Source organism: Muntiacus reevesi, chromosome 4, assembly GCF_963930625.1.
Source record: "Muntiacus reevesi chromosome 4, mMunRee1.1, whole genome shotgun sequence".
NCBI classification, from domain to species: domain Eukaryota; kingdom Metazoa; phylum Chordata; class Mammalia; order Artiodactyla; family Cervidae; genus Muntiacus; species Muntiacus reevesi.
Window position 1 is genome coordinate 105,783,555 of NC_089252.1, and position 25,626 is coordinate 105,809,180.

At 55.6% G+C, this 25,626-nt stretch overlaps 1 protein-coding gene across 2 annotated transcripts in view; it reads right to left on the reverse strand.

Annotated features, from left to right (window-relative positions):
- Positions 1-219: 219 nt before the first annotated feature.
- Positions 220-25,626, reverse strand: part of PRKCD (protein kinase C delta) — a 30,486-nt gene continuing 5,079 nt past the window's right edge. The window contains exons 3-19 of one of the 2 annotated variants that reach the window (XM_065933487.1): positions 13,103-13,253; positions 11,779-11,978; positions 10,460-10,520; positions 10,131-10,293; positions 10,000-10,031; positions 8,773-8,858; positions 8,381-8,510; positions 7,731-7,831; positions 6,949-7,042; positions 6,665-6,762; positions 6,325-6,498; positions 5,944-6,035; positions 5,301-5,363; positions 4,401-4,539; positions 4,061-4,249; positions 3,332-3,460; positions 220-945 (exon numbers count right to left, since the gene is read on the reverse strand). In XM_065933487.1, coding sequence (XP_065789559.1) covers positions 787-945; positions 3,332-3,460; positions 4,061-4,249; positions 4,401-4,539; positions 5,301-5,363; positions 5,944-6,035; positions 6,325-6,498; positions 6,665-6,762; positions 6,949-7,042; positions 7,731-7,831; positions 8,381-8,510; positions 8,773-8,858; positions 10,000-10,031; positions 10,131-10,293; positions 10,460-10,520; positions 11,779-11,978; positions 13,103-13,217 — 2,025 coding nt within the window. In that variant the 5' untranslated portion in view covers positions 13,218-13,253 and the 3' untranslated portion in view covers positions 220-786. The remainder of the gene's footprint in view (positions 946-3,331; positions 3,461-4,060; positions 4,250-4,400; positions 4,540-5,300; positions 5,364-5,943; positions 6,036-6,324; positions 6,499-6,664; positions 6,763-6,948; positions 7,043-7,730; positions 7,832-8,380; positions 8,511-8,772; positions 8,859-9,999; positions 10,032-10,130; positions 10,294-10,459; positions 10,521-11,778; positions 11,979-13,102; positions 13,254-25,626) is intronic. The other variant, XM_065933486.1, reaches the window with a different exon arrangement.

The window sequence follows — 25,626 nt, forward strand, 5'->3', positions numbered from 1 at the left end:
AAAGAGACAACTGGGGCTCCCTCAACCACCCAGAAAAGTTTTCTGCTTTTGGCCCCCAGCTCTGGAGCCAGAGGAAACCCATAAATACAAACACATTTGCATGAAAGCCCAGGGGTTCTGCATCTGCAGTTAACAGCTAGGTTTAGCGTCCAAGACAGCTGCCGGAAGTGGGAGCAGCAGCCACCAGCTTCCTGGGACAAATGTGTCCCATCAGCCAGGTTGGTACCACTTGGTGTTTATTTAGACAGACAAATCAAAGCACCTGGTGGTTCAGTTTGTGCTCCTTTTTCTTCTGGAGAGGGGGTAGGAGGTCAGGAGGGTGTGTGACATATATATATAATATATATATTTTAAAAGATCAACATATCACCAGTCCCCCACATTTCTTCTCTACTGAGCAATATATACAGCCTATATATATATATGTATGTGCATATATATATATAATATATATATAATATATATATTTTTCAATAGATAACTACATTCAAGTCATGAAACACAGGATTTACAATTTCCCTCTGAGGGCAGAGGAAAAGCAAATTCACACACAATTCACAGAGGAAGTACCATGAAAGCCCAGCTGAACAGGAGCTGAGGCCCCTCTGGGGGACACGTGGGGCGGGCAGCAGCAGAAATCACGACAACTGCACGGGTGCTTATCGTGGGGGGCAGGCAGGTGCCGATGAAGTGTGGGCCCCACCTGCGTTGCCGGGTCGGCAGGCGGTGCTGGCTGACCCAGGCTCCCAGGCTGGGGTGGGTTTTTGGGGCACACGTTCAGGAACCTCAGTTTTCCAGGAGCCTCTCAAATTTGGGGTTCACGAAGGAGAAGCCAGCAAATGCTGTTTGGTCCATGGAGTCGATGAGGTTCTTGTCGCTGTAGGAGAGGCGCGGCTTCTCATTCAGGAACTCCTGGTCGAAGTTGCTGTAGTCTCCGGGTGACTTCTGCAAGCAGAGGGCAGGGGTGTGTAAGCAGGACTCAAAGGGCGTAGGTTCCTGAAGTTCCAGGGACCCACCCCTGGGGCCAGAATCCCTGCTGGGCTGGGCCAAGCAGAGCCATCCTTATTGAGAACAGAAAAGGGAGCCTCTCTGCTGGAAGGGGGATGCTGTTACCCAAGGGGCTGAGGGAAGCCAGCAGGGGGCCTGGAGGAGGAAAGGTGGGCATTTGCCCAAGCAGGCAATACAGCCCCGGGTCAAACCCCTCCCACCACCTGTTTTTGTAGGTCCCACAAGCTCAGACTGGATTTTGCATTTTTAAATGTTTAGAAAAAGAAACAAAAGGAGAATAAAATTTCATGACATGTGAAAATTAAATGAAATTCAATGGTTCAACATCAATAAATAAAGTTTTATTAGTACACAACCATGCCTATTAACTGACATGCTGCTGTGTCTATGGCAACATCTACGGCCACTTTGAGACTATCTGGCCTGCAAAGCCTACAATATTTTCTATCAGGCTGTTCACAGGAAAAGTCTGCCAACTCTGCTTCTCAGGGTACAGTGAAAGTGTGATAGAAAGAGGTCTCAAGCTGGTGGCCCTCAGGTCAAACTGAGTTGCAGGTACAACCATTTTGACTAGCCATTAGTTTTAACAGCATTTGAGCCAATTTTTTTTTTGGCCGCACCACATGGCTTATGGGATCTTAGTTCTCTAGCCAGTGAAAGCTCAGAGTCCTAACCATTGGACTGCCAGGAAATTCCTGAGCCAATATTTTTAAATTAGGCAATATGACATCAAAATCAAGTTTTTGGGACTTCCCAAAACCATGGGTTCAATCCCTGGTTGGGAAAGTAAGATCCCATGTGCTGTGTGGTGCAGCCAAAAAAAAAAAAGAAAGAAAAATCCAGGTTCCCGGCTTCTTTGAAAAACTGACAGAGCAGAGCAGTTTGGGCCAGTTTCCTGGCAGGTCTGTCCACTCTTGGTGCTGAAACCCCTTGGCCAGCTCATCACAGGCCCCACCTCTTCCCTCTGAGAGGGATTGCTGCTGATTAGCACATATGCCTGGTGTTGTTTAAAATCAGTCCATCCCTCTTTCTATCAAAAGCATGACACTAAACGCAGGCTGTGGGATATTCCTGCCTTGCCTGCTAGTAATGTGCCCAGGGCAGGAGGCTGTGAGTTTGAGGTCCCTGGAGTTGGGGGAGTTCTCTGTGGTTTTAAGACACAAACACTGGAGCATGTTACACAGGCTGCTAGGTGGGAACAGTGTCCTCAAGGAGCGAGGAGAAGGAAAGGAGAGAAAAAGGAAGGGAGGGAAGAGCTGTGATCAGAGAAGGGCCTTGGTGTCCGACTTCTGAGAAGCCCAGCCTGCCTCTGCTCTCCTGCTTGCTCCTGGCGGCTTCTCTAGATTCTAGGCTGTTATGTACAGCAACCCTGCTTTCCCTGGAAAGCATCTGGCCCCAGCCTGGCCAAGCCTCCTCAGCCCTGCCCACATCCCATTTCCTCTCAGACCTACTCCTAACTCTGGATCCTGGCTCCTGCCGCCAGACCCTCCTCATGGCAACTGATCGTGTGTGGCCTTGTGACATCTCTCATAATGATATCTTTTATCATAAATGATCACCAGCCTGCAAGTTCTTATCTCTCTGAGGAGCTGGGGTCCTCCAGTTCTGGGGCTGGGCCTCCCACTCGGCTGTGCATGCACCCCAGGTCAGTGCTCTGCACTCAGAAGGCACTCAGCATTTTCAATATTTATGGCAAAATGGATTGAATGGGTGGATGAATAGATGGAGGGAGGCCTTAACTCTGATTACCAAAGCATACTCCCCTGCACACAGTGGGTGTTAAAGAATGTATGGTTGGACTTCCCTGGTGGCGCAGTGAGGGGACACGGGTTCAATCCCTAGTCTGGGAAGATTCCACAATGCCTCAGAGCAACTAAACCTGTGCACTACCACTACTGAGGTCTGTGTGCCTGGAGCCTGTGCTTCTCAGCGAGAAGACACCGCTATGAAAAGGCCATGCACCACAACAAAGAACAGCCCCCAGTCGCTGCAACTAGAGAAAGCCTGCGTGACGCAACAAAGACTCAGTGTCACCATAAATAAATAAATAAAAGAGAATGTATGGTAAAGGGTGCTGGATCCACTGTTACCAAATGTTTGTTGAATGACTGACTGACCGAGGAGAGACCATGAGAACAAAGGGGTAGAGGCTGTGACTCAGCCTGCCAGAAGGGTTGGGAAAGTGGATTCATCAGAAGAAGGGAGAAGCGGAGAGCATGTAAATGATGCAGGAGGGAGGAAGGGCAAAGCAGGAGGAGCCCACCCGGGAAGGCAGTAGGGGGCAATGTGGAGTGGCAGCCCCCACTGGAGTGGGATCACGTACCACTTTGGGCTTGAAGGGCGGCTCCACTGCACGTTTCTCCAGCAGAACCCAGTTGATGGTCTTGAAGAAGGGGTGGATTTTGATGTTCCCTGTCACTCCCAGCCTCTTGTTTATGTCCCGTTCAAGCAGCTGCAACCCAGCAAAGGAAACTGGTTAGCACCCAAGGGCTGCAAGAAACGGGTTCCTCAGAAAACCCCCAAGCAGGCCCACGGGTACCCGGGCCAGTCTGGCCCAGCCCGGTATCACACCCCAGAGCCTCTGGGGTGGAGGAGTCCTCTCTGGTCTCTGCTCCCAAGTCTGCATGGATGGGGGCTGCTGGGACTCTCGGCTGGTGGGATTTGTGAGTATAAGCAGTGGTCATTTACTAGGTGTTTACTGTCTGCCTGGCACAGGCCTGAGCATCACACATTTATGTTTCCCCCCCCGCCAGAAGTCTGTGAGAAAGGTTCTCCCCTAGCCTCATTTTGTAGATAAGGAGACAGACTCAGAGTTTAGCCTAGGGTCCGTCTATCTCCTGACCCTAAGCCTGTCACTTCCATGCCAGACTGCCTCAGCGCAGGGAACCCAGACAGGAGGTCCTGGGATCGCAGCAGGAGGGTGACTCCCCCGGGTGGGTGAGGACCAGAGCATCAGCGAGGCCACCATCCCTGAGACAGGGGGCTTCTGGCACTCCCAAGACCAGGTATCTGCCAGCCCCCACCCCGGCCAGCCCCGTCCAGGGCCTCCCACCTTCTCCAGGATGTCCTTGGACTCCCTGGTGATCCAGCGAGGATAGTACGGTGAGTCAACCCGGATGGACTCGAAGAGTTCGTCCTCATCATCACCATGGAAGGGGGACTGACCAATGAGCATCTCATACAGAAGGACTCCGAAGGACCACCAGTCCACAGAGAACGAGTATTTCAGGCCCTGCAGGATCTGGAGCAGACAAAGTGTCGGAGCTGAGGGGGCCCCGGAACACAAGCCCTGGCCGGATCTCCTCAGCCTCCCAGTTGCAGCTCAGACATCACCAGTCACGCCCGCCCTGTGGAGGCAAGGTGTCGGCCGGGGCTGGGATGGTGCCGCTCACCTCAGGGGCGATGTAGTCAGGGGTGCCGCAGAAGGTGCTGGCCTGTTTGTCCCCGGACATGTTCTCCTTGCACATGCCGAAGTCGGCAATCTTGATGTGGCCGGTGTGATCCAGCAACACATTGTCCAGCTTGAGGTCCCTGCGGGGAAAGGACAGGAGGACGAGTCGTTAGGGCCCACTCCCCTCCTCCAGGCAGCTCCCTCCCATGTCCCCACTGTTAGTCTAGCATTCTCCCACAGGGATGGGGGAATGAGGAAGAGGAGGGCAAAGAAGTGCTAAATACAAGTGCTTCCTGCAAGCTGACTACTGTGTGTTCCACACACACCATCCTACTTCCCTAGAGTGAGTCTAGGCATGGACTGCATGTTATAATGTGCATCTCACACCACCTTTTAAAGCCTGGACCCTAGTACTCAGAATACACTGTCCCATGGATGGGTTTTCCACTTGATGACATCCCGTGGCATCATCCCACAACAGCACAGAGCCCTGCCTCATCCTTTGGCATAGATACATATGAATGGCAGGATAGGACTATCATTTGTTGGGTGAGAATTTATGAAACCAGTCCCTATGGGTGGAAGTTCAGAGTGCTCGGATGGGGCTTTAGAGGGAGACTCATAGTGAGGGAGACACCATACCAGTCAGTGCTGCGCTCCCTGCCTGGCACTGAGTATGCTTGGGGAGGTCCCAGCCCCTGGAGCTGTGCCAGCCTCAGCTAAGGGGCCACAAGGAATTCTAGCAATGGAGTAGGTGGTTTAGGCAAATACCCAACTAAAAGACCGACTCCATGCAGAGATGGGGCCAGAGCTGGACCGGGCCCCATTCAGAGCACTTCAGAGGATATGATGGGGTTGGGGCCTCCCCTCCTAAACACCCCCCATCTCCCGATCCCCGCACCTGTAAATGATCCCTTTCTGGTGCAGAAACTGTAGTCCACAGACTATCTCAGCCGCATAAAACCTGGATGAGACAACACACACACACACACACACACACATACAGTGTCCTGAGATTTCTGTGAGCAGCCCCTGCTTCTCCCTAGGTCTTCTTCTGTCCCCCCAGGGACAGGAAATGCTGCGCATAACTTCATAGACAACCTGGGCCTCATCAAGTACATCTTGTGTCGGGCAAGTAGGGGCTGGTAGCCAAGACAGGAAAAAAAAATTAAGAAGGAGAAAGCTCCAAAGGAGACCATTCTCTGTCCTAAGAGTGTATGCGTTTATACAGATATGCCTATGTGCACACACACAGTTAGCAGTGCGTGCAGGTTTAAGGGCCACCCAGCTGGGTCCTGCCTTGAACAAGATCCCCACCTGGCTGAGGCCCATGGAGGCGACAGGATCTGGCATATGACCAGGCTGGGTTCCCAGCCACAGCTCACCCACCACCCCTGGCTTCCCACACCGGGCGGGGGATGGCCCTGGCCACCCCAAGTCTCCCCAACCCCAGCTCCAGCCCAGGCTAGCTTCTCCAGGGGCCAAGGAGAAGGAATGGAAGGCAGACGGGCAGAGGGCTCTTCCCCCCACGGGGCCTCGCGTACGTGGCACGGGAGAGCTCGAAGCGGCCTTTGTCCTGGATGTGGTACATCAGGTCGCCCCCATTGAGGAACTCCATCACAAAGAACAGGTGGTCCTGCAGTGGGGGCAGGGGGGTGGGAGGATGGTGAGCAGAGGGACAGAAAGCAAAGGCAGGCACCCTGACAGGATCACCAGGGGCAGGCCCTAACAGGAAGCAGGGAACAACTCTGCCCTGGGGGACCTGCGGGGGGAACATCTGAGGACGAGGGAATTCAGCCCTGCCTTAAGCGATCTGAGGAAGAAGGGGCCCTGTTCTGGCGAGTCTCAATGGGAGATGCGGCCCTGAGCTGAGCAACTGAGGAGGGCTGTGGGCCAGGGGCACTGACAGTGGGTGGGTCAGGCACCTTGGTCTGGAAGGTGCAGAAGAGGTGGGTGAGAAATGGATGATCCCCGGCGAGCGCCAGCACCCGCTTCTCCACCATGGTGCACTCCACGTCGTCATCGATCAAGACCACGTCTTTCTTGAGAGCCTTGATGGCGAAGAATTCCTTTTTGCCCTTCAGCTCCGCGAGCAGCACCTGATGGATGTAACAGGGGTGCTGAGTGGGGGAGGACCAGAACCAAGTCCAGGGTGCATGGCCCCACCCCACCGGGAAGCAGACAGAGAGGGTGGGAAGCAGGCGTCCCTGGGATTCTGGGCTCAGGTGGCTCAGGGTGCCTGCCCCGGGGCCATGGGGCTCTCACCTTCCCGAAGCTGCCTTTGCCCAGGACCTTGATGAAGGTGAAGTTGTCAATGCTGCACTTGGTGCTGCTCTCCCAGATCTTGCCATAGGTCCCAGTTTCTGCCGAGACATAGCCGCTTCCGACTCTGGTCTCTGCCCGGAGGCCCAGAGGGTGGCCCTGCCCTGCTGGATCCCTCCCAATGGAGCGGCCTCCTCTACAGGCACGTTCGACTGTGTGGGGAGACAGGGTCCCATGCTGGCGGGGGAGGGGAGGGGCCTTCTTGGAAGGCATGGGCATAGCTTTACCTGCGACATCATCTCCAGAGACTCCTGGCTTTTTCTCAAAATTCTGGTAGATCCCAACAGTCTCTTGGGTCTCTGATTCCTTCTTTAAAGATCTCTGGAGGAGGAGGTGGGGGTTGGGGGGGGAGGCACCCAGAGGTCATAGCATGGTCAGAACTCCCAACCCAGAGGGAGGACCCCAACCATCCATAACTCCACCCTCAATACCAATGGGGGACAGCGAGGGGCAGAGCCCAGGACACCTAGGTGGTGCATGTGCATGTACACATGTGCAAGAGAGTACATACAGAGACACACATACACACACTTCTAGCACAGAGATTCCTTGGAGGTCTGAAAGGCACTGGTTACAAACAAAAGTTTTGGAAATTGAATCCTACCCTCCCAACCACTTAATAGAACCTAGACTTATTTTTTGTTGTGGTGGTTGTTTTCCTTCACTTGTGATAGATTCTACAATTTTAAAGTTTTGTGACATCCTTCAAGCTTCACCCACATACCCAAACACACACACACAAAACATAAACATATAAAGGCTTTAGTTCCAAGAGTTCCAAACTTGCAGTCCTCCAGGTTCACCCTCAGAGCACTGCTTGAATAACTAATATCTTAAGAGAACAAGCCCACCACTTTCTAATGACCAGACCTTGAAATGGATCTTTCAGAAGTGGGGTCTTAGGTATAAATGCCCCTCACTGCAGTTCACCCCCTAGGAGAGAGCATGAGCCTGGACTGGTCCCCAACCCCAAGACCCTCTGTCCAAGCTCCCCACAGTGCCTGCCCACCTGGCTAACTTGGTTCAAGGCCTCGGCCAAGAGCTTCTGGTTGATGCCACAGAGGTTGGCTACTTTCGTCTGGCACTTGTGATGCACGTTCATGCCACAGTCTGTGGTGGGCAGAGAAGCAGACCATCAGGGCTCTGGCCCAGGCTGGCAGCCAGTGGGGCAGGGAGGGACGGAGGAGAAAGGAGGGCAAGGTCTGCTGGGTTTCCTGCCTTTAGAAAAAGATGTGTCTGAAATCATCACCACAAATCTTTTCTTACTTAAAAAATAAAAAACAAATGTCTGGGACAAACTAGAGAAGTCCCTTTTCCTCCAGAGGTCTCTTGCTACAGTGAAGCTGGAGGTCAGGAGAGGGCCAGTGAGGAGCGTGTTTTAAGCTGCTGAGACAGGCCCCTCCAACTGAGCACCTTCAGCACCGTTCTTCTAAGTGACTGGGGCCAACTTGACTCAGCCCCGTTTTATAATGGAAGACATGGAGCTTAGAGCGGTGGGGCCACCTTCTGATGGTCTCACAGCAGTAAAGGGTAGTCGGTTGGGCCAGTGAGAGGGGCCAGGAGGCCTCACCCACGTGAGATTCCCCAAGTGAGGCAGCAAAGGCAACCTCAGCTGGTCATAGTTCCCACCCCTCCCACCCCCACCCCCGCCGCATGCACCTTCACACTTTAATCCCTGCTTCACCAGCCCCCAGAGCAGGCTGCCACAGTGGTCACAGAAGGTGGGGCTCATGTAGTTATAAACCTTGAACCGGTGCGGCATGTCGATGTTGAAACGTTCTTTCTGGAACTGGGATGCAGGGTCACAGGTCAAAGCTCACGTGCCAACTCCAGCCCCTTCCTCACCCCCTAACTCTCCCCAACCCAACCCCACACATGGTAGATTTCCCAAGAGGGCCCCATAGGGAATGGGAAATCCAGGGATCCCAGGGGTCAAGCCAGGAGAAGGAAGGATGAAGGAAAACAGGGAGGAAGGGAGACCCGACAGGGAAGGGGTGGGGACAGCTCGGATCCCCGCCACCCCCAAACCCCTGCCCTGGGCCCAGCCTCACTATGGTGTCCCGACTGTTGGCTGCAGTGCCTGTACACCGGCCGATGATCTTGTCGATGCATTTCTTGTGGATGGCAGCATTACATTCTTGAGGAGGCACAGGCCCAGGAGGGGGACGGGAAGGCCCAGGAGGGGCAGAGTCTATGAGCTGGCGCCCGCCGGCCCAGTCCTGCCCTCTACACAAAGCCACCGTTCTCCCCGACCACCCACACCCTCACTCCACAGAGGCCTCGGCCCCGGAGCTTGATTTTTCTCTCCTCCCGCCAGTCCCTGTGGGAGGAGCCTGGGAAGGATGGGGCAAGGAGGACAGGCTGATCTGGGGTGGGGAGTCCTCAGAGATTAGGGAAGGCTCAAGGAGTCTCGGTGGGCAGGGAGTGGGGCAGAAGGGAAGGATGGGGTGGGGCTGGCACTGCGAACTGGAGGCAGGGGAGTCCTCGTTGTGGCCCAGGACGGCACACAGCTCCTAAGCTCTCACACCCTCTAACCCCGCCTCCCACACACACACAGATGCACCCCTACACAGAGACCCTCGGGCACACATGCACAGCAGGGGAGGAAGGACAAGACTTCTTACACGGGATGCTAACAGTACACCACTCACACTTAGAACACAGCTTTACGTATTTTATCCCATTTGGTCTTCACAATGACTCTACTATCCCCATTTCACAGATGAAGAAACTGAGGCACAGAGAGGTTAAGTAACTGTACCTAAGGTCTGACAGCAAGGAAGTGGCAGAGCTGGGGTTCAGACCCAGGCAGGCTGGCTCCAGAGTCTCTGCTCACCACCAGTGGCCCACACCACCTTGTGCAGGCACCGTCATGGTGTGCTGGTTACGTGTGCACCCAGATGCACGCGGGTCTAAAGAGGAGCACGTGTGTAGCCAGGGATGCACTGGCAAAGCTCTGATAGCCTCTCAGCGGGGAAAGCCCTGATGTGCAGTGCTGGCAGGTTCTGTGTGTGTACTCCACTGGGGCCTCTTTCAGGCCACCAATGTGACATCACTGAACAGGAAACGCTGGGAAGAGACACTCCAGCTCTGGCACTCACTGATGCAGTTACCGTCCACACAGGCCCACCCGCCTGGAACACCACACACGCAAACACACACACAGGTTTCATGCAGACATACCATTCCAACACAGGGACACAGACTTTGCTGTGAATGCACGCAGGCACACATGTGCACACACATGCGCATACACACCGGGCAGTGGAGACACTTACGCCTGCACTTGTAGCCTTGCTTGTTGAGACCCCTGAAAGGCAAGTGGCCAGTCTGGGTGAGTGTGGGAAAGGCCAGGGATGGGGGCCCTCCTTCCCCGCTGCCCCACCCCAGTGGGCACAACCAGTCTCACCAAACAAACTCTCTGCACACGGAGCAGAACGTGGGCTGCCCAAAGAAGGTGGCGATGAACTCGTGGTTCCTGATATAGTGAATTTTGGCCTGTTTGATAGCTCCACGGCGGTTCATCGTTGGGAACTTGGCCTCGTCTTCACCCCGCATAGACTGCTTGCAATCTGGGGGCCAGTGAGCAGAGAAGTCAACCCTGGCCCTTGGGAGGGGCCTTACCCTTTCAGTCCCTCCCGGGGCAGTCCCAGCCAGACCGCTGATGGAAGGTGCTTCCCTAAACCTCCATTCTGGCCTCTGAACCTCCATCCCCAGCCCAGGTAGGGAGGGGCTTACCTACGTCTTCCAGGAAATACTGCACTGACATCAACACCTTGGCCTGGGGTTGCAAGTCCAGCTGCAGGGGTGAGGGTGGGGGAGTCAATGAGGGCGGGCCTGGGCCAAGCCAGACTCAGAACCCGCCCCCATGGTTGGTCCCTCAAGGCCCAGGGAGTCCTGGCCTCCGGCCGGCCACCTGTCTGCTCAGAGTGGGCAGGGCCCCACCCCTGAGCCCCGCCCCCACCCTCATCCTGGGGTATTATTACATTTGGGGAAGTGAAAGGATCCAGCCCACACCCAGCTTGGCCACATGGCCCTGGGAACAGAGTGGGAAGGGAAACTCCCCACCCTCAACCCCGGCCACCCCCTTCACAAGGATCTTAGAATGTAGGTACCCCTCCCTGCCCCCCCAGACATACACAGGCACACGCGCATTGAAACAGTGCTGGTTCTCTCTCTGTGGCCAGTTTCACACAGACTGGCTGGTCCTCAGGACAGGGCCCTCAGCTTCCCCAGACCTGGGGCCTGGAGCCCGACTGTGTCCGCTGGGGCACTGGACAGACACACGAGGTGTCTCTGCCTGATTATTCAAGACTGGGTGTAGCCCCAGGTCAACCTCTGTCCTGGCCAGTTCCTTCACCCCTCACTGGAGGCTAAGCAGAGTCTCCATGGTCACAGGGTCTTTCCTGGGGGGGTGCATCTTGGCTGCAGGAGTCCACATGTAACCCCAGGGGGTAGGGATGCTCTGCCAGCATGGGGATCCTGTGGCCACAAGGGACACATGGCCACATGTGGGTGCAAAGTCCAGGTTTGGGCAGGTGAGTGGCAGGCCCCCCACTCCTTTGCTGTGGAAGATCATAACTGGTGTTCCCCAGTGCCTGCCTGGGCCTGGAATATCTGCGAAGATTCCAAACAGAACTGGGAACAATGGGGGCCTCTGGGAAGCGGGGACTGGGGCCTGGTGTTAGAGCCAGGAGCTGCCCTTTTGGACAGCTTGAGATGTTTAACTCTGTACATCCTGCTTTTGCAAAATTAAAAGGGAAAAAATCAGCCACAACACCAGGAGGGCTCTCTTGAGAGCTGCCTGGGGGCCAGGTGCTGCAGTAAGCCCTTCACCCTCAGCTTTTCATTCCTTCGAACAACCGACCCCAAGGTAGGTCTCTTTAGCAGCTTCTCCTTTTACAGATTCAGAAATGGACTCAGAGAAGCTAAGGATCTGATGACTCGCAGGACCAGGATTCAAACCCAGGTTGTTGGTGGCTGGAGCCTGGGGTGCCCTTGGCCCTCCCCGCTCCCTTTGCCCACCCATGTTGTGCGCCCGTGGCTGCGCTCCTCACCCAGAACTCGGCCTTGCCATTGTTCTTCTTGCAGCGCTCGGCCAGCACGGACACACCCACCGTCGCCTCGGACAGCGGCTCCTCGGCGGCCCGCATCAGCACGACCTGGATGACGCGCCCCTCGTAGACGTGGGCGTCGAACGTGGACCTCCACTCGGGGTACATGGTGGGTTTCTTCTGCACCAGCGTCTTCCCGCGCTCTGCAGTGGGCCGGCAGGCGAGGTCGGGCGAGGGCCCCTCCACCCCTCCCTCCCTGACCTCCCCGTGGCCTTGCATCCTGCGGAATCTGCCTGCTCTCTCCCCGGGGGCCTGGGTCGCCATGCCTCAGTCCTCACAACTGTGCTCTGCACGCCTCACCATCTCACTCATGATCTATTCCAGAACACAGAAACACTGGCTGTTCCCTGAGGGCGCCCCCACTAGGTTCCACCCTGGGCCTTTGTTCTTGCTATTTCCTTTTCCTGTGACCCTCTTCCTCCAGCCCTTCTTACATGTCGCCTTCCCTTATGCATTCACTCAGTGAATACTGCTGTGGGCTCCCACACACCAGCCACGATACTGGACATTCATGTGCCTGTCCTAGAGCCCCAGTTCTAGGCAGAGACATGAATCAGTTCACCCCTCAAGTGAATATTAAATCATAGCTGTGAAAAGACTGAGGAGAGCAACGTCAGTGGGTCTAGACCTACCCATGGTCAGGTGGCCTGCCCCAGCTTAAGGGTCAGGGAAGGCTTCCTAAAGGAAGGGACAGCTTAGCTGAGAACTAAAGGATGAGCCAGGGTTCACCAGGCGAGGACAGAAGCAAGCAGGAATGATGTGAGATGTCTGCTTCTTCCAGGAAGCCCTTCCTGACTGCAGCCTGGGATGGTACCTCGTCTGGATTTCCCTATCACAAGATTCACTGTCTGGCTCCCCCACCTGACTGTGAGCCCCATGAGGGCAGAGCCTGGTCAGCCTTGGAGCATGGCAGTGTCCTCTGTTCCCAGCACAGGGCCTGGCACAGATGGACACACGGAGCTCCTGCAAGGAGCCCATTCTTGGCAAAACAACCAATGGGGAGGAACCAGAAGCTCTGGGCCCCAGAGAAGGTTCCACGTAGCCAGTGCAGGAGGTCCTATAGGCAGTGGGTAGTTTCTACTGTCCTGCACTGCCAGGTGAGCTGGGCAGGGAGTTGAGGACAAGGAAGAGAAGGATCCCTCAAACGTTCTAGAACAAGATAGTTCCTTCCATTGCCATTGCCTCCTGGCTCTGAATTCCCTGCCCCACTGGCAATTCCCTGTTGCCAGTGACTGCAAAATGGGTGGGGTCCAGCCTCCAGCCCTACCTGTGCTGAGAGCCTCCTTCATCTTCACAGCACAGAAGGGCTGGCTTGCCTCGTCCGCGGCCTTCAGGGAGCCTAGCTCGTAGGAGTTGAAGGAGATGCGCAGGAACGGTGCCATGTTGGGGCCTGGAGTGGGGCTGCGGAGACAGAAGACCTGAGGCAGGCCCCAGGCACAGCCCGGGGAGGGTGGTCAGGTTCCCACTCCCCTCAGAGCTTCCACATGGTCCTTTAAATGCACTAGTCCTAGTTGCCAATATTAAAACTAAGTTTTACGTAAGATGACATTTGTGACTTCCCTGATGAAACTGGAAGGTGTAACATCAGGCCCACTGGGCAATATCTGGCTGGCACCGCCCCCTTGGTTGAGCACCCCTGCCAGTTCACTCTAGTTCAAAGCCCTGCTTACACTTCTCTCCAAATCCTACCTGGGCCCTGGAGACATGTAAGCCTGGGACTTCCATCTTATTTATTTGGAGAGTCAGTCATTCAATGCCTCCTTTAATAGTCAATGGCTAGGCACCTACTATGTGCAGGTACCGAGTATATGCTGGGCTCCAGCACCTCAGTGGCAGCCAAGATGGGAAGGACAGTACCCCATCCTCCTTGCCCCCTGCAGCCCTGCTTGGTTTGCATAGTTTGGTGTTTGCCCATAACTACCTAGGCAGACAGGGCTTCCCTGATGGCTCAGTGGTAAAGAATCTACCTACAGTGCAGGAAACACAAGTCGATCCCTGGGTCAGAAAGATCCCCTTGGAGAAGGAAATGGCAACCCACTCCAGTATTCTTGCCTGGAAAATCCCATGGACAGAGGAGCCTGGTGAGCTACAGACCATGGAGTCACAAAGAGTCCAACATGACTTAGCGACTGAGCATAGCACCCAAGTAGACAACCAGGGTCAAGATGATCACCCCCACATTCCCTACAGGAAACTGAAATCCTGAGGATGAAGCAGAACCTAAAGCTGGGATTCTACTAATTACGTCCCCATTTCGTCTGGGACCAGGGTAGTGAAAAGCCCCACCCAGATAGGTACACCTGACACTTCTGAACCCAAGCCCCTTGGGTTCAGGCGCCTCTCGCCTGGAAAGTTGCCTGCATTCTTAAACTAAATTTTTCTCAAATATAAAACTATTTTAACATTAAACATAATGCTGAATTTGCTTCTTATACCACACACATTGGCCCCACATGCCCCCATTCCTCACAGTTCCTCAAATCAATGGTCATGACAGGTGACCCTGAGGGTCTTTTGGCTTGTCATCGTGGAGGATGCTCAGCTGTGCAAGCACACAGGTGCACACTCATACACCTGCCCAGACACTGGCTCAGGGTCCAGGGTCCGTAGAGGGGAGCTCCACTACCGTGGCTGCAGGAATGCTCACTCGTGTATATCCACATATATACAGCCTTGCTCCATCCTGAACATAAGATGGCACAGAGGCAGACCAGACTAAGACATGTATCCCTATCCCCCTGCCACACATGCCTGTCTACATAGACAACACCACCTTGGCCCCGGGACGTCTCCCCCAGCTCATCCACATGGCCGCAGAGCAGCAGCCAGGCCCGCTGGGAGTTCCAAGCCCAGATGAGCTCACAGGAAACACTGACCTCAGCTTGCAGCCCAGCCCAATGGTCCAGCCAGTCCTCTGAAGCCAGCCACCAGAATACAGAAGAGGGGCCAGGCAGGGCAGATTCCACCATGTCCCTTGCCTGGGCCTGGCTCCTACTTAGAAGGAGTGAGCGTGGGTGTGTGAGCTCACGTCTGAGACCAGCCGCACTGACCACTCAGCAGGCAGGGAGGGAAAGCCATCTGTGGGCTGCAGCCGCCTCCTCCCTGGGCCCCAAGCACGCATGAGTATGCAAGCTGGTGTTAGGGGGAGGGGGGGCAGCCATACATGTGGGTGTGACTCCACGGCCATGGAGATGTGTGTACCTGTGAGGACGTGTGAGTGGGTGGCAGGCAGTGGGTACACAGTCAGTGTTGCAGTGGACAGTGAGCTGCACAGGCCTGGCTGGGAGTGCATGTCAGAGCCCGGGTGAGGGTCTCAAATTTCTAAGCAAAAGGCTATTGCGCTCCTCCTGTCACCCTGTGTGGTCTGGGGTTCCGGAAGGATCAGCATGACCTCAACACAGCACACACTTGCCTCGTGTCTGCAACCACATTCCAGGGCCCGACCCTCAGCAGACATGGCTCAGCCTCAGGCTTCCCAACAGTCCTGGCGGGGGCACTCTGAGAGTCACCTGGCCCGAGTCTCAGTCACCCCATCCCCCAGATGAGGCACAGAGCCTTGCCGGAGGGCTGTGGCATTGATGCGAACTTGTACAGCCAACACCAACCCCACAAGACTCAAGGTGGGGGCCTCTTGCCACTATCACTCCTTCTTGCTAATAGCAGCCCTCTTTCCTCTGTGCACCATCCTTCACAGCTTACAAAGTACACTAACATCCTCACCACATCCAGGTCTCCAGGCTCCTAGTAGCCTAGGAAGACAGTCCTGATAACTCACCCTACCTCTCAGAGAGGAAAACTGAAGTCTCCAAGAATGGAGTTGCTCATCCTGAAGGAGCAGGTGGGCTCAGTGCCTGCAGGCTGGTTCCTCCTCTCCCCCACCCACACTCCACTTCCCTCAGGGCCCAGTCCAGGTGGCCCATGGGCTCTGGGTCCCCTAGCAGGAGCCAGCCGTCCACAGGATCACGGCAGAGACAGTTATCAGCCTGCCCTCCAGTTCTGCAGCACTCAGAACAGCTGGGGCTTGCAGTCAGTTAGAAGCCACTGGAGGGAAAACCACAACCACAGTGGGCCCTGTCCTGGCCCCAAACCTGTACAGCCTGACCGCAGCATCATGAGGAAGAGGATCACGGGCTGCCCTGGGGCTACCTGGCAGTAACCCAGGGTGATGTCACCTAGCCCCAACTACCTAGGACTAAAACTAGAGCACAGGCCCCAGCCAGGTTCCAACACCATCTCTGCCCCAACCGCACTGTGTGGATCCCTGGAGGAAGAGAGACACTGTAAGCAGACATCACCTTCTATCGATCACCATGAGACCCTAAGAGAGGTCTTGGGCCCTGGCACATGGGGCTCCCTGCACAGCAGAGCTAGAGTCACTCACCTACCTTGCAAAGCATCTGAACACTGGTGGGAAGGCCAGGGGGTGGAGTAATAGCACAAAAACAAGGTGAGCCAACTATTTATAGCCCTCATGCAAATTGGCTCAGGTCCACAGGCCCCAGAGGAAGGCCGCTGGCTCAACCTCATCCCTGGTCTGCAGGCCCCCGGAGGCAGCAGGGGGTGGACTCCACACAGGCCTCCATGGGGACCAGCTCCTTGCAGCCAGCTGAAGCCAGCCAAGCCCTTCCCGACCACCTGTCTCTACTCTCCTGCTTCTCTAGCCCACAACAGAGGCAGCCCTATGAAGCAGAGAGCACTGGACTTGGGGTCAAAGGGCCTGGGTGTGAATCAGTGCCCTCACTTAGAAAAAAAAAAGATCATCCTTCCACAAAGATGGCTAATAGACACATGAAAAAATGCTCAATATCACGTATTATTAGAGAAATGCAAATCAAAACTACAATGAGGTATCACCCCACACTGGTTAGAATGGCCATCACCATAAAATCCACAAACAATAAATGCTGGGCAGGGTGTGGAAAAAAGGGAACCTTCTTATACTGTTGGTGGGAATATAAACTGATGAAATCATTATGGAAAACAATATGGAGATTTCTTTGAAAACTAGGAATAAAACTACCATGTGACCCAACTCCACAACTGGGCATGTATCCTGAGAAAACCATTCTAAAAGACACATGTACCACAATGCTAACTGCAGCACTGCTTACAACAGTCAGGATGTGGAAGCAACCTAGATGTCCACTGACAGGTGAATGGGTAAAGAAGCTGTATACATATATACAGTGGAATATTACTCGGCCATAAGAGTGAATGAATCTGAGTCAGATCTAGTGAGGTGGATGAACCCAGAGTCTCTTTAACAGAGTGAAATAATACAGAAAGAGAAAAACAAATATTGTATATTAATGTGTATATGCCGAATCTAGAAAAATGGTACTGATGAACCTATTTGTACGGCAGCAATAGAGACACAAACATAGAGAACAGACTTGTGGACACAGTGGGGAAAGGAGAGTGGGACAAATTGAGAAAGTAGCGTTGAAACATACATGTTACCACATGTAAAGTAGATAGCCAGTGGGAATCTGATATACAACACAGGGAGCTCAACCTGGTGCTCTGTGACAACCAAGAGGGGTGGTCTGGAATTGGATGGGATGGGAGGTGGGAGGGAGGGTTCAAGAGGGAGGGGATATATGCATGGCTGATGTTAATGTATGGTGGAAACCAACGCAACACTGTAAAGCCATTATTCTCCAATTAAGAATTTTTTAAAAAGGATCTAAAAAAAAGATAAATTAGATTAAAAAAAAAAAAGTCATCCTTCTCTGAGGCCAACACACACCAGATCAAGCTTCTAATGGAATTAACTCATTTTATTCTTGTGTAGATCCCAGAGGTGGGTAATTGATGAAGAAACAGGCTCAGGGAGGCTAAGTGATTTGCCCAAGATCACACTGCTAGTAAGTGCTAGAAGGAGGATCTGAACCCAGGCCTATCTGATGTTGCAGCCCATGTTCTTCCTGGTCTGCCATGTCAGGAAGAGGAGATGAAGGGCAAGAGGGGACAAAGGTAGAGATAGATAAATGTGCTGGGAGCAGTGTAGAGAAACACATCCATGAGGATAGAGTAAATAAGGGGGTGAGGGGACCAGAAGACAAGTCTCCTATGCTTGACCACCCAACCCCTTCCAGGCCTTACCTTGGGGACCCCCCCACTACTGTACAAAGAAGGTGGGTACAGACTCCTGAACTGCGACTACTTCTCCTGTCCCAGACACTTGGCCCAAACTCCAGTTCTCAAAATCTGGGGAAGACCTAACTGGATCCCAGCCTCAGGGGATGAGGGCTTGCTGGCCCTGCTCCCCATCTTACCCTAGGCTGAAGCCCACAGGTAAGGAAAGGTGGTACTGGACCAGGCCAGAGCAGGCAGCCCGCCTACTCCAGGGCAGTGGAAATCCGCTCCCAGCCAGTCAGGGGCAGTGGGCAAGGCTGACCTCAAGGTAACCAGAGTAACTACGCCAGCCGAAGTTACTGGTGCATGGAGGACAATCGTGCACATTGTACATCCCTGTGTGTGTGTGTGAGTGTGAGTGTGTGTGTGAGTGTGAGTGTGTGTGTGAGTGTGTTCCAGTAAGCAAAGGGGGCAAATGGGAACACGGCCCAAAGGGCGTTCTCAGGAACAAGGATGAGCTTTCTCATTTTTCTACAACAATCACGTGTAACCATTTTGTTAGAGGTAAAAAATAAAACCCATCAAGCCAAAATACCTCCCAAGAGATGGGCCTTCAGAAACTGACCTGTCCATCTCCTCATTATACACAGGGGGAAACTGAGGACAGGGTCCTGCCATAAAGGTTCCCTGGTCCCTAGATTCAGCTGGTTCCCTTCCACCCTAGTCCTTCCCTGGCATTTGGTTTTGCCTCACAGGCCACAGGGGGATGCCTGCTGGACCAAGAAGCAAAGCAGAGCCCGAGAAGAGAGGCCTCAGGCAGACTTTTGGGGGATAGTGTGAGAACATAAAGGGAGGGTCCCTCTCCAAGTCAGCCAGGGGAACAAGAGGAGGCAGGCTAAGGTCAAGCAAAGCCAGGGTGAGCAGGATCAGATGAGGCTCTGCTCTGGCTCCCTTGAACGGACCCCTGAGGAGTAAGGAATACCCTCCCTCCCCTCACACACCTGCCCAGCTCGGCGGACCCTGCCACCTTCCCACCGCCTTCCCACGAAAGGCACCACCTGCTGACAGTCAAGCCGGTGGTGGCCACAGCAAAGCAAAGTGGGGCAGTATCGGCCTAGGACCTCTGGGGATGCAAACCCTGCCTGGGGGGAGCTCAGAGTCCAGGCCACATCAGTCCTGAGGGGTGACCGGAGGGAGGAGGGCCCAGGAAGCCCAGGCAGTGGAAGGGAAGGAATGAGAGAGGCAGTGTGATGGCAGAAGGGAGCAGGGCTGGCCCTGGTAGGGTTGCAACAGAGCGACAGGGCTGGGCGTGGCAGAAGCTGCCGGGCAGGGCAGGCGGGCGGGCGGGCAGGCAGGCCAGCAGGCAGGGCAGGCAGGCAGGCAGACAGCAGTTCAGCTGGGAGGCTGGCTTCCCCATATGGCCTTCCCAGACGGAAGCAAGTTTAAGAGGCCACAGGGGTTTCACAACCCAGGAAATGGGCTCAGCAAGAAAAGGAGGTGGGGGAGGGAAGGGCTAGCAAAGCTCTTCCAAGGGCCTTCCCCTTGGGCCTGTGCCCCCAGCCCCCACATCCTGGAAGGAGGACGAGCCACAGTCTCAGGTCATGGGCAAGTCCCAGAGCAAGAGACACGCCCCCCCTACCGCAGGTCAGGACTAGCACCTTATCCCCCAGCTGAGACCCCGATCACTGTGGACTGTCCTCCTCTTCCCCAGTGACCTTCCTGCCTGTCACCATTCCCGGTCCCCCCCGTTCCATTCTTCTCGCAGCTCGGAACCTCCTGGAGAAGGCCCACCTCTCAGCCTGGCCCTGGCCTGCTCGCCACCTCAAATCTTACCCCCTGGCTACTCTGTGAACATGTGCCTCCCTCTGCAGCTCCCCCGTGCTTTTGCACACACTGTTCCCTCAGCCAGAATGTCCCCCTGAATTCCTACATATCTTTACAGATTGTTCTGAAGTCCAGTCCTTTCTTCCCCGCTTTGGAGGAGGTCAGCAGCTCCTCCACCTCACGGACCCTGGGAGGTTCCCTGGGCAGGTGTCTGGGATCACACTCAGTGGAGGACCTGGGCGTCTGCCTGGAGCTCAGCCTTCCCGGCTCCGGCCACACATCTGACTGTCCTGGGGACACTAAACCCCTCCACTGCTGGCCAACCTGGCCTGAGGACAAGAATCAGAGGAGAGGCCGGGGCAGCACAACTCAACCTTTTGCCATTGTTGTTCCCTCGGAACCAATGAGAGACCTGGCTTTCCCCGGCAGGAAAACCCATGCCTGGGGACACAAGATTCTGCACATGATAGCGTGCTGGCTCTAGGGCTCCAACGGCCCAGCCTGGCCCCAGGTCACCCTCAGCCCTTAGACCCAGCCACTGGGCCACAGTGACAAGACACACCAGACCCATGGAACTCACAGCCTGACAGAGGACATGCAGACACACATTCTAGAGAAGGACGTGACCACCACTCAGGCAGGGAGAGGGGCTGGGCTGGAATGGGGGCCAAAGGGGCCTGTTGGTGGGAGGACGTCAGGAAGGGCTTCAGCGGGAAAGACGCCCAGCGTGCCACGGGGCCACCTAGCCAGAGGGTCTGGAAGGGTTAGAGGGGCAGGTCTTGGGACACTGGCTGTTACCGCTCACACTCACCCCTTCCGGCGTGTATGGCTTGTAGGACCTGTGTGGTACAGGCCTGAATCATTCAGCTGGCCCTAGGATTGGGGAAGCCCTGGGTTCAGCCATAGGGAGGGCCCCAGGTACCCCTGAGGGAGAAACAAGCGCCCCTTCACAGCCAGACTGAGAACAAGGGGGCCTCTGTGCAGAGTCGGGGAGGGGGGTATGTCTGGGCCTTTCTCGGAATAACGTCACATGCACACACATTGGCACACCCACCAAAGCAAACACACTGTTACATGTGGGGAGCCCTGCTTGCAGCTGAACCCACCCTCACCCGCACACAGGCACAGCTGTAAGCATAGGCCCTCACACACTCCTGTGACAGCCGAGTAGCACAAACACTGAGAAACACACCCCCGTGCAGCGGCTCTCACGTGTTGACAGACATCCAGGCCCACACAGATCACACGGGACGTTCACACCCTCATTCACCAGCACCGAGAGATCTGCACACACACAGGTACACACGGGAACGGAGACATTCCAGGCAGGCAGAGGTCAACTCACAAGCTGGGAAGGGCCCACACGTGCCTGACGACGGGCTGCCACCAGAAAGTCCCAACGCGGCTTTTTCTACTGCAGCCGCTGGGGCCCAGTGGCAGGGGACAGGGGAGGGAAGGGCCGCTGGATGTCAGGCGGGCTGGGTTTCCCCCGCTGAGGGAGGTGGAGAAAGTCCCTCCCGGCCCCAGGCGAAGTCCAAAGTGCACAGAGGAAGGAGTGGGCCGGTCAGGCTCCTCCCTGGGTAGCCTTCCTCCTTTTAAGAGTGGAGGTCCTTGGAGGCTGGGAACAGGTGGGGGTCACAGGGGCAGATAAAGGCGTGGTGCACAGGAGGGGCCGGTGCTCCTTTGTAGGTGGAGCAGCTGTGTGGGCACCCCATTCAGGACCTCCAGACTCACAAGGAAGAAACTGACAAGGATACAGTGGGTAATTCACCCAAAGCCATGAACGCAACGGGGTGGTCCCCAGGGGGAACGGAGAGGGACTCTCTGTTTCCAGTCCCAGAACTGCGAGTCTGGCTTTGAGGGAGACAAGGGCCAGTGCTAAATGGAGGGAATGGCTCCTCTGCCAGTCCCCAGCCCTCTCTCCGTGTACCTTTTCCTAGAGTCCCTATGGTTTTCCTGGTTGTCACCTGTAGCCTTTGTGTTCGGGAGAAGGAGAGATGACCATCTAAGGCTTTTGCCTCCATCTCTTCCCTAGTGGCTCAGATGGTAAAGAATCCGCCTGCAATGTGGGAGACCTGAGTTCCATCCTTGGGGTGGGAAGATCCCCTGGAGAAGGGCATGGCAACCCACTTCAGTATTCTCGCCTGGAGAATTTCATAGACAAAGGAGCTTGGTGGGCTGCAGTCCATGGGGTCCTAAAGAGTTGGACATGACTGAGCAACTAAGCACAGCAGAGCACCAGGAGGCGAGCAGAGCCCCAAGGATGCCTCCCCACTTTAGTGATGGAGAGCAAGCTGGAGGGAGGCAGGACTGTGGTGTGCCATCCCATGGTGGGCAGTGAACAGAGGTAGAGAGCAGGGGCTGGGTGTGGGCTGGGTTAAGCTGGGGAGGTCTAGTTCAGGACGTGTCTGCCCTGGGTGCCCTGTGACCTTGGTCAAGGTGCTCTGGCATTATCTGTGAAAGGGGTGATCGTGGCCTGCCCACGGTTCAGCATGGGCTGCAGCGGCATCCTTGTCAGCACCGTCATCCGCACACCATGTTCCCTCCCCACCTGCCCCACCGCCCCTTCCCAGCTGTCCTATAGTCTCAGGGGCCTCCAAACTTCCTTGGATCAGTGGAGAAAGGGGCTCTCTAGAGCCACACAGCCCCATGATGCCCTGCTCTGCTGCTCTGAGAAGAGACCAGGCTGGGCAAAGGTAGCTGAGTCCACTGGCAGACCCCAGGCCAGCTACTGTCTCTCTCAGGACCTCAGTCTCCCTGTCTTGACAAAGGACACCTCTCAGCTTCCTCCAGCTCTGACAATGAACGACCCTGCAATTCTCCTCCTGTCTCCCCCCGATCCCAGCCCCGACAGCCTGCCTCTAGCAGACATTTGCTCCAGCCTCGGGCCTTGGCGACTGCCTACTCCAGTGTGCCTGTTTACCCAACACAGCCACAGACATGATCCAAAGTTTCCGGGGCTGTTGTGAAAACAGTGGCTCAGCCACCACAACCTACCCTCATGGGCACCTTGGCAGGGACCTTCGAGGGACAGGCATCCCAGTCCTATAACCAGGGCCTCTTGGACTTGCCCACCTAAGCCCTGCTGAACTCTCTCCTCCCCTCAGTCCCGACTTTATGTGCTACATCTCGACTCTCAAGTCGCCACTTTCAGCCCAGACCCTCTCGAACTGTAATATCCCCAACTCCACCATGCTCTGGAAGTGCTCAAATACATCCAAACACCTTTCCCATACAAGTGCTCCGGTCTCCTAGCAGCATCAGCACTCAGGTCAGACACCTGGGGGTCGTTTCCACCCTCCCCTTCCTCCCCCCACAGCAAGGCTATCACTTTTGCCTCCTATCTGTCCCGAAGTCCTCTCTTCTCTCCATCACCACCCCATCCCAGCACCATCGCCTTCCCCAGGCCTGCACCAGCCTGCTCACTGCCCTCCAGCCTCTGCTCTAACCCCCAAGGTCCCTCTGCCACAGTGACTACAGAGATCTCCTAAGACAGTACAGCAGATCTTGTCACCCCTTGTTCAAGGCCCCGGTTTTTCCCAGACCCCTCTCCCTGACCTTCTGGCCATACCCCACCCTGCTCCTCAGCCCCAACCCCAGCAAACCACTTTTGGTTCCCTAAACAACCACGTTCCTTTCTGCTCAGGAGCCTCCAAACTCACTGTTTGGTCTCCCTGCTCCTCTCCCAAAACACACACTGGCTCTTTCTCATCATTCAGATCTCTGATGCACACTCCTAAATCTGCCCATTTCACAGATCAGATGACTGAGCCTTCAAGAAGCCTAGTCCCTAGCTTCAGTACATAGCCAGTATAAACATCAAGCAAGGATTTGAAGTCAGATTTCTTGACGCCTGCAGAAGTCTTGCTCCTAAACCTTCAGGAGACCCTTACTTACACTCCCAGCCCAGGCCCCTGCCCCTTTCCACCCTCTAGGCTTCTGGCCTCTGCCTACTACAATGTCATCATTACCCCTCAACACCTGAGGCCCCCAGCCCCTTGGCCCTGGTTAGCAAAAGTCGAAGCTCAGCAACCTCCTCACAGGGCTGACCTTTTGCGTGTCCCTGGGACAGGCAGGGTCCTGCCACCAGCTGTCACCTGGTGAGGATGTGTGCATGAATGTGTGTGAGAGGATCTCCAGCTCTCCCCACCCCTCCAGGCTCCATCAGCCCCCATGTCCGCCTCCTTCCCGAGCCCAAAGACCGACAAGGGTCCCAAGTGGAGGCAGGCTGGCAGGAGGGCTCAGCAGCCACTCCCACACCACCAGCCTCAGCTTTTCCAAGCCCCATGTCCTGCAGGGGGCCAGAGCAGGGGACGGGGCTGGGGGAGGCCTGTGGGGGCAGCAAGCAGCTGCACCTGCCTTTCCCTTCCCTGCATCCATTTGTCAGGAGATCTGTTTTTCTCCTTTTGAAAGGGAGTGAGGGGGAGAAGAGCAGGAGAGGGCTGGGCCGTTGAGTGGGCACAGCTGCTGCATCCTGGAGTTCTTCTCCTTGGAGGACCCAGAACAGATTGAAACAACAGAACCCTCCCCACCCTGCAGCGTTGCCACCGGAGGCAGAATCGAGATCCGGCTTCTCAGTCAGGCTCCACAGCCACTCGGCCCTGTGACACCGGGCCCGGGCCCAGGCCATCAGCCGATAATAATCCCATCATCAGTACCACTTGCTGTTCTTCAAACAGTTACCAAAAACCGGGAGCTGCATGCTTTATATAACTACAGTTTCTACTTCTTCATGGAGAAGGAATTGACCACCCACTCCAGTATTCTTGCCTGGGAAATCCCATGGACAGAGGAGCCTGGCGGGCTACTGTCCATGGGGTTGCAAAGACTCAGACATGACTTGGCAACTAAACCACTGCTACTCCTTAAACATGAACAGCGTGCCAGGCACAGTGCTGGCTACTTTGCATAAATCATCTGTTGTTTCCAGCACAATCAGTAAAGGTGGATGCTGTCGTGGACTGAGGTGTCAGAGGGGGGACACTGAGGCACTGGGAGTCAAAGCCACTTGCCCGGGTCCATTCACACAGCCGCTTAGAGCTGCCTAATCCCAGAGACGCAGCCCAGCATCTCTCACACACAAGGTGCCCTTCCTGCCAGGGCTTGTGCTCTGAGCCTCGGCTTACAGCTTGGAGGAAAGGAGGAGCTGGGGTCATGGGGGCTGCAGGGGACTCCGTGGCCTCAGCATCCCCACTCCCCTCCTTGTGTCTCCATCCTGGGCTGGCCAACCCTGGCCGTGGAAAGCCCGATCGGCCGACCTAATCCACTGTCCAGACACTGTTCCCCTCGGGGGCCAGGCTGGGGCGGAGCGAGCCGCAGATGGAGAGCTGGTCAGTCCCACTTTAAAACCACTTCCTGGGCAGCCCAGAGGAAGTGGGCCTCCGGAAACACCTCAGACGGTTTCTCCTTGGGCCCAGGCCTTGGAAAGTGCACAGACCGCCCCGGGAGAAGTCTCCTGCCTGCCTCCCAGTCCCCAGGGCCCAGCAACTCCGCGTGTACCAGGCGTGGACACTGCAGGGGACAGACAAGCTGATAGAACCGCCCACCCGCCTGTGAGCACCTTGGGCCCATGACCACAGACAGCCCACTTCCTCCTCTGTGGCAGCAGCCACAAACGGCCCAGCTGACAAGGCTCCTCCTCCGCACTCATCCCCCCTCCCCCTTAATGCCGGCCCGGTCAGCCTGGGGGCCTGGCCCAGGTGGGACCGCTGGTAAATGTCCGGGCAAAGCTCACCTCCCAGCGTGGCGCTGTCCCCTGGAGGGCCTGTGGTCACGGTTACACCTCAAACCTCACCCTCAGGGCCAGATGCAGGCTGAGCTGTGACCCTGACCAAGGACCCCCCGCCCCTTCCTGACCCAGAACGGGCACAGTGCGGTATGTGTGGGCAG